Source organism: Lytechinus pictus, chromosome 2 (assembly GCF_037042905.1).
Source record: "Lytechinus pictus isolate F3 Inbred chromosome 2, Lp3.0, whole genome shotgun sequence".
Taxonomy (NCBI): Eukaryota; Metazoa; Echinodermata; class Echinoidea; order Temnopleuroida; family Toxopneustidae; genus Lytechinus; species Lytechinus pictus.
Window position 1 is genome coordinate 51,164,189 of NC_087246.1, and position 8,526 is coordinate 51,172,714.

The following is an 8,526-nucleotide window of genomic DNA, read 5'->3' on the forward strand; positions in this document are numbered from 1 at the left end:
TGATACACGAGTATCAGGTGTACATGTGCGATGTCGTAAGTAAAATATCTTGTCAGTTTCCAGTATGGAAAGGAAAAAAAAAGAGGAAAACAAAAAATAGTAATCTAAAATTTGCTATCTTGGCATCCAATTTTTCCCTTGCAAATTTAAACCATACATGTGTGTCACCCTCTCAAGTCTCAACCATAGCGAATAAACAACCACACATTTCAAACGACCCGTCAACAATGAAGAAGTACACTATACAAAAAATATTTAAATTAAAAAATTATGCTTTTAATAGAATAACAATCCATTTTCCCTCAAAGAAACACATTCCAAATACAGACAAACATATTTTAATTCCAGGCATATTTCATGAAGAAAGAAGATTTTCAATCCAGTTGAGAAAGGATAGTGAGAACTCGGTATAAAAAGAGATTGAATACTAAAAATCACACCCCCAATCCTATATCTAATTGTTTGAGAAAAAAGCACGATCAACTAGCAAGACCCATGTCTACAAAGAAGTTTTTCTGAAGATTTCAATGACTGCATGACAACTGAGCTTCCACTGTTCTGATGTACTGGTACATTATACAATTTATACTCATTTCATGGCAAAAAAGGGCATATAAAATGTGACCATTACAAAATATTTTCACTATATAGGTAACGTAAACTGATTAAAGAAGTTTAATTATAAATGTACATGTAAATGACATTATACACAGGGTGCCATATTGTATATCTACCAATAGGGGGGGGGGGGGGTAGCAAGGAAATATTTGCATTTAATTGCATATTACAGTTGTAAAAAAACAAGTAATCAATCAATTCCAACTAAATCAAATAGACTTATACATGTACGTTGATACAAAAAGCAAAGCACTGATCAATTGCAAATCAGCAATTAATTGCATGTCTTACGATTGATTTTGGGACCTACAACTGACTCGCAATTGATTGCAAGGTTCATGCAACTACACTCCATTCATCTCTTACCCTGTGTGTGTTTAGTATACCAACACTGCAATTTATTATAGTAATGCACATCGGTAAGCACTTTAAAAAATACAAAAAACCTCATGTTCATACAGGGAATAGTTGAGAACTCCTGGATCAAATTCAAATAAGCCTTAGAAAGAGAATACTGCAATATTATTAGTGGTATTTTGACTGAGTTCAAGAAATGACAGGAGTCAGTTACATGTAATGCATAACAAATCTTTAAGTAGCAAGCATTCATCTATGTCAATGACTGGAAATGACCGCATACAGTGCTAAAATGATCTCTCATGTAAAGTGTAAATCCAAAAAAATAAATAACTATAAGTCTGCTTTAACACAATATGTCAATATTACAGTATTTTGTCTTGGGTCCTAAAATTATTTTTCAGTTAGGACTCCTAGCTGAAAAATAATTTAAACAAATAGGGGTTAAAAAGAAATAAGGTGAATTCATTATCCACCATTCATTAACATGTACATATTCAGAAGGATTGCATCCAGAAAAAAAAGTAACAATATAGGTGACTTTTTCTCCATAAAACTGGTAGATAAACCAGGAAGTTCTTACTTGCTGGATAATTGACAAAATTAAATATGACATTTTGAAGTATTTTTCAGATATGAAATCATTTACTTTGTAACTTATACATCATAAATTTCATTTACAGACTTTGTTAGCAGAGTGATACAGGTTTAGAAATTTCAGTCACTGTTAATTTAATTCAAAGTGTTAAATCAAAGGGTTACATTCAACTCATCTTTATACAGGTATACCTTCTAAAAAATATCAACATCATCAATTCATCCAATACTCCATGCAAAATCACTGATTAGTTACAGTCAAAGTTTTTTGTTTTTTTATTAAATCACACGTTTGTTGAGTATGATTTAAATGTTCACCATTTCTTCATAATATCCTAGTGAAAAGGGTGTATGAGTTTTACATCATACAGGGCCCTCATGAAAACATTGAACTATGACAAATTTTCCCTAGACTGCCTCTCAAAAGTTTTCTTGCAGCATATTAGGTTTGTTGAAGAATCCAAAATATATACAAATTTTATAAAATAAGTTAAGTACATTTAATACCGCTAGAAATTCACAAAATGTTAAACAACCCAAATGCCATCTCAGACCCCACTCTTTAAAATTTCATGAGCGACTTTTGAATGAATATAAATATGATGACTTGGTGAAGTATCTCAAGCTTTATAGCGCAACAGATTGAACAATAATGCACACTCCGCTTGTCCTGTATTGCAACATGTATGTACAGTATGTAGCCCCAAAGCCTAACTAATGACCAATGGAATAAGGAATAATTAAATACATGTAGTTCTGGGTTCATATAAAAAAAACATGAATGATCAATTCAATGAATGCCATGGTCTATTGTGTGCACTGTGCATAACCTAAATTATGTTCCTTCTTTTCTGATTGGGAGGCTATTAATCTCCAGTCATAAACAAAGTACACTGTACATACATGTAGTAATGGAGACATGACAGTATGCAGTGGGGGGGGGCGCAGAAAATTTTGAAAACTTAAATGCAAAAGAGCCCCCATGATGCTCCCTCACTTTCGAGTTTCTTCAATATTTTTTAAACATCTGGCACCCTCGTCCCTAAAAAAATTTAAAAAATCTGCAAACTGTATGGCCATGAATGGGGAGAATAAAGGAGACTTTGAAGAGAAAGATCTAGCACCAGTAACAAATTTATATACGGTACACAGTCTTAAGGTTTGGTCCCACTGCACTTACGGATGCAGAGAGGATGTAAAACGGAAAAGAATCATTCTTGCCATCCATTGGAAAACGTTATACTGTATGTATCCATTGTGTACTCTTTGCATACGTGTTTCGTACCCTCTATATCCATTGAGCATCTGTCCACTGTGATTTCATTATTCGCCCATTTTGTCTGAAGCGGATGAAAACGGATGGAGCCACCCCAAAATTTTGCTTGTCTGCTGTATCTGTTATGAATTCGTTTTGTGTCCGTCGGCAAGTGGGACCAGGCCTTTACATGTGCATTCAAAGGTCTCTCAGGATTAAATTTTCAAACATTACTGTCCTTTAATACCATTCTTCTCATTGTCATGAGGTAGATATAAATGAAAGCTTTGTGAATACATGTCTCAGAGCTCAAGGAAACCTCAAATATCACTGAATTATAACTTTTCTTATACTATCAAAATATCAATAAATAAGGGCCGTGAAATACACAGGTTTGCAATCTACTGCAAAAAATGGCGATGACTTTTTCATCAATGTAGAATTCTTGAGCACTTTACTCAAAGAGTGAGAAGTAACTAATAATATTTATAAAAATTTGAATGCCTCTGGCAGTCTCGCCTACTTATGTGGTTCAGTATAGCAGCAGCGCTGTTTTTGAAAACAACTAATTACAAATAATTATTCACAAAAAAACACTAGTTAACATACTAAGTTAATTGATAAATTGAACATGAATGACCTTTAACCTCGATCATGTGACCTGAAAATTTGGCAAAATGATCAGTGATACTTCATCACCCTAAAATGCAATAGATCTATTTACTTTCAAAGTTATACAGTACTTATCGAAAAGTGACGTCAGTTGCCATGGTGTCATGGCAGGCTGGTTCTAAACAGTCACAGCTGAAGATCATCAGTACACATTTGTATGACTTTGGCTTGTCTGAAAAATTGGTTGCAAGCAATCAATTTCCCATTATCCCATAGCAGCCATTTTACCTATGAGAAACAAACGCTTTCATTCGGTTCATTTGTTTAGAACCAGGCTGCCATGACACCATGGCAACTGACATCGCTTCAGTACTGTATAGTAACATTGATAAAACTTGACCTTGGTTACGGTTTCAATGTTGATAAGTCCATTTACCCTACATGACCTTCGACCTCAATCAGGTGACCTGACACTTGTACAAGTGACACTTAATTACCTCTATATCCAGGTTTTATGAACTAGAGCCAAATACACTTTCAAAGTTATGACATTAAAAAGTACAACATAGTCAAAGTTAACTGACCCTAAATGACCTTTTACCTCGGTCATGTGACCTGAAACTCGTGCAAGACGTTGGAAAAGCGGCACCTACATGTACATGTATAGTCTCTCTCTGCTATGCAAGAGAGATAATAACAGTTTCTTTCAACTTTGCAGTTGTAGTTACATGTACAGGATTCTGAGGACATGCTAACCTGCATGTTTTGTTGTGGTAATATTTTCTAATAAATTTTACTTCTTTCATAACTGTAATTTAATTAGTGATTATCCAGATTGCATATTATTATTACCTTTGGGCACTGAACATTACCACGAGATGTCTCGTTAAAAACATTCACTTACATGCAAGGATCCCATTCCTTAATAAATTCTGGATTTGAAAAAAAATGCAAACTTGATAAAACTAGTTCCACTATATGCATCAGCTGTCTCTGAAAATTACAGATTGCAATTCAGGTGCAGTACAAATAAAATGCAATAAGATTCATGAATTGAAATACACTAGAACTTCATCAGACCTTTAAAATTTAAGTCTCTTCTGGGCTCCATAAAATATGCTATTGAAAAAGCGACCACAACAATCTAATTATGCTACTAAAAAGAATTTATACTTCATAGAAGCTGTAATTTGTCAAAAGGGTTCTGAACTTCTGACCAGCATGTTAAAGTATTTGATAGAGTTTAGACTGAGTCAGAGAGAAGAGAGATTGTAAGATAAGCTTTAACTCACACACCTACACCTACACCATCACCACAAAAATATTGGTTTTCAGGAGTCAAAATAAATGACAGTGACAGTCATGTCATCTCTGTGCTGCCTTGCAATAGCATCTGGAAGACTCAGAATCTCGGCCAGTTTGTTCAGATCAAAGTCATTTGCAACTCCGCAGAGTGCATAGCGAATCAGATGTGTAGCAGAGTTGGTGTCTAATGACTTGAGGATGTCCATTCTTTCTTTGAGATCTGCCATGATGTTTTTCAACGTAGAACCTTCCTCTACAGAATAGCTGCTTGAAGCTTTCATGGATTTCATGTGCTCTCCAACGAGCTGAACAGCCTTATCATTGGTCAGCATATCCCAGAGACCATCTGAAGCAAGAATAAGGAACTTGTCATTGGGAGTTAACCTGCGATAGGTCACCTCTGGTGTTGTTATAAGATACGGAGGAGTGTGGTAACTCTTGGGTGGGACATAACCAATGAATGTTCGCATCAGTTTCTGTTGCATCTCGGCAGTCCATTTGAAACGAATGTTACCAAAAGCTCTGAGAGGCATCAGCTCACCAAGAAGTCGTCCGTTCTTGATCACAGTTGTAGATTCATGAGAGGGGTGCCCTCCCTTTATTCGCTCCACTTCACCTAGATTCTGCACATTGTGGTCTACTGTTAAAGGGACTGCTTCCCATGTACCATACTCAGATTTACGTCCCAACACTGCTCGACAATCACCTACATTGGCAACATACAGATCCTGATCATCCACATATGCCACACAAGCACATGAACCAGTGACAGCTGTTAAAACAGGTTCAATACCAAGAGATTCCGTTGTGGCTCTCATTGCTTCTGTTGAAAAATCATTATCCAATCGATCAAATGCAGTTTTCAGGACATCTGCAGTAGAATCATCATCCAAAACATCTACAGAGAGATTCGCTTGGACATATTTGATCAAGCTTTCCTTGTAGAGGTCGACAGTAGCTTGTAATTTATAATCATTTGGATGCCTGTGCCACTTTACTAATTCATTCGCCTCTCCACTCTGAAGTTGGGCTAGAATCTTTGGCAAGGTGTGGAAAGGAAGTGTCTCTGCCGCTATGTAATTAAACAGACGTTCTGATACTGCTTGAGCACAAGCTGTTCCTCCATGTCCATCAAAAATGCCAAAAAGAATCCCATTGCTCAGCAAACACTCTGCAATGGCTCTTCTATCCTCTCCTGGCTTGTTGGAAAACAGCTGATTACTGTCGTATCTCTGCACATCTTTTTGTGACGATTCCTCATCAAAATGGACACTGACTTCATTTTGTTGCAGGACCTCACTTGTCTGTTCAGGGGTAAGCACTGGGTTCACACGCCATGGGTATTGAGATTGAGAGCTGGTTCCTAAACTCCGTGTAAATGTCAGCCATTTCCCATTAAATGAACTGAATCTCTCATTCCTATCCTTTTGTACAAAGGATATCAGTTGTGCGCTACTTCTATGGACTTTTCGGCAGTTGCTAACAAAGTTGGTTTTAGTACATTTCAAACGAATCAAAGTCAGACTCAATCTCATCTGACATGCCATTGCAAAACAACCCAACCACAAAAAGTGTGATTTATTACTCTATGATTCTTCCAATTTGTCTCCAAGCTCAGCTAATCATGTCATCTAATATTCATTTCAAACCGACCAAGGCCAGGTCAAGTTTTCGTGAAAGTAATACTAGTAGTTACAATGTCAATGAGTTAGGTCTGCGCGCCGCAGCTATTCCCGGCCCTGGCTACAGCTCACCGAAGTCAGTCTTCCCATACCGGGAAAGGTCAGGCGTAGTCACCGTTGACACAACCGATCAAATGGCAAATGTCAGCCGGATCGAATACGGGTGCTTTTAATCGCTATGAACAACATGTTTTAGTGAAATATCCTCCAAATGATTCAGATCCTGCTGCACAAACTAATATCCCTTTGCAGTGTGAATAACGGTTCCTTAATTTAGATCGAGGATATAAAGACAATTCCAGCTCCAGGCCAGGGCCAGGTCCGACAAACAAGATTCTTCGACTTTGTCGCATACCGGTATGCCCTCAACGTCATGAATTTTCAAGTTTTAGGCATATCGATATCAGATCAAAGACACTATGTACAAGAGTATCTCAAAATTTCGATTGGGAAAAGGTACACTACACAAATTTTTTTTGTACCATTGAAACTAAATTAAGATCATTCTATTTTAAGATTTTTCATAAAGCCGTTTTTTCTCGTTTTTTGCCTTTTTGTGTGATTGTTCATGTGTTACTGTGTGTCCTGTTTTGTCTTGTTTTTTGTGTAACTGTTCTTCACATTCTATTCCACTTTTATTTCCTTAACTATGGCTGCTAACACCAATGCTCCATTTCACTACTTGGATAATGATGAATTATACGACGCTTTTCAGTCTGATCTAGATACCAATTTCAATGAAAATTCAAATAAAGCTTTTCACAATTTAGTTGCCCAGTCCATGAACTCCCAAAACAATAATCTTGAATCTGTGTCCGATCCAAATGTTAAGTCAAGTTGCAAGTAAACATTTAAACAACAGTAAAGATGATTTTTTAATGTTACATTGCAATATTCGCAGTGCCAATAAAAAATTTGATGCTTTGCATTCCCTTCTACTTAATTCGAAACTCAACTGTTCAGTTATAGGTTTGTCAGAAACCTGGTTTACTTCTGAAACTGATTTAACATTTTTTTTCACTTCCTGGTTATAATTTGATTACGAATAATAGGACAGAAAAAACAGGTGGCGGTATATGTTTGTATATTTCTGAACGGTACGAGTATAGGCTGAGGCCAGAATTGAACCGCATGAATAACTCTATAGAAAGTTTATTTATTGAAGTAGTTATTCCAAATGATAAAAACATTGTTATTGGGGTTATTTCAGTAGCGTACCGTGAACCGCAGGAGACAAAGCATTGGGGGGGCAGTGCATTGTCTGTGAACAATGCTTTGCCCCCCCCCCCCCCAATGCTTTGTCTCCTCCGAGTCACGGTACGCTACTGGGTTATTTACAGACCTCCAAACTATCTTCGTGATGACTTTTTGAACAATTTCAATGAATTACTAAATCACCCCATCATGCTTCATAAAAACTGCTTTTTACTAGGGGTTTTAATGCAGACCTCTTAAAATATGATTCAGATGCATTCATACAAAAATTCATGGATTCATTTCTTACTGCGGGTTTTTTACCAGCAATTACTAAACCTACCAGAATTTCTACCAACTCGGCCAGTCTTATTGATAATGTCTTTACAAATGTACGACTTGCGCTGTCATCTGGCATAATTCTTTCCGATCTATCTGACCATTTTCCAATATTCCTCCATTTCCAACTCAATAATGGTTTCTCGGCAAACTCGGCTTCTTTTCACATACAACGTGATTTTTCTGAAAACAATATAGAACATTTTATGCAAGAGCTAGAAAACACAGACTGGTCTGGAATCTACACTATAGAAAATGCAAATGATGCCTTTGAATCATTCATGAGCATAACATCTTCTAAGATGGATCACTGTTTTCCTTTAATCCGAAAAAAAAAATCTAACTACAAAAAGATTCCAAGGTCCCCATGGGTCTCCAAGGGTATTTTACGATCCATTAATAGAAAGAATAATCTTTATTTGAAATCAATTGTTAAACCATGTGATAAGAACAAGAAAAAGTACAAAGATTACAAAAACATTCTTACTGGTATACTTAGGAAAAGTAAAAAAAAAGTATTTTTGTAATCAGTTTCAATTATTCAAAAATGATATACAAAATACCTGG

At 36.2% G+C, this 8,526-nt stretch overlaps 1 protein-coding gene across 1 annotated transcript; it reads right to left on the reverse strand.

The window, feature by feature from the left end:
• Positions 1–254: 254 nt before the first annotated feature.
• On the reverse strand, positions 255–6,787 carry LOC129254042 (pyruvate dehydrogenase [acetyl-transferring]-phosphatase 1, mitochondrial-like). The gene has a single exon (XM_054892494.2). It carries the CDS (start codon positions 6,289–6,291, stop codon positions 4,771–4,773), a length of 1,521 nt encoding a protein of 506 aa, XP_054748469.2. The 5' UTR covers positions 6,292–6,787; the 3' UTR covers positions 255–4,770.
• Between the last annotated feature and the right edge of the window lie 1,739 nt (positions 6,788–8,526).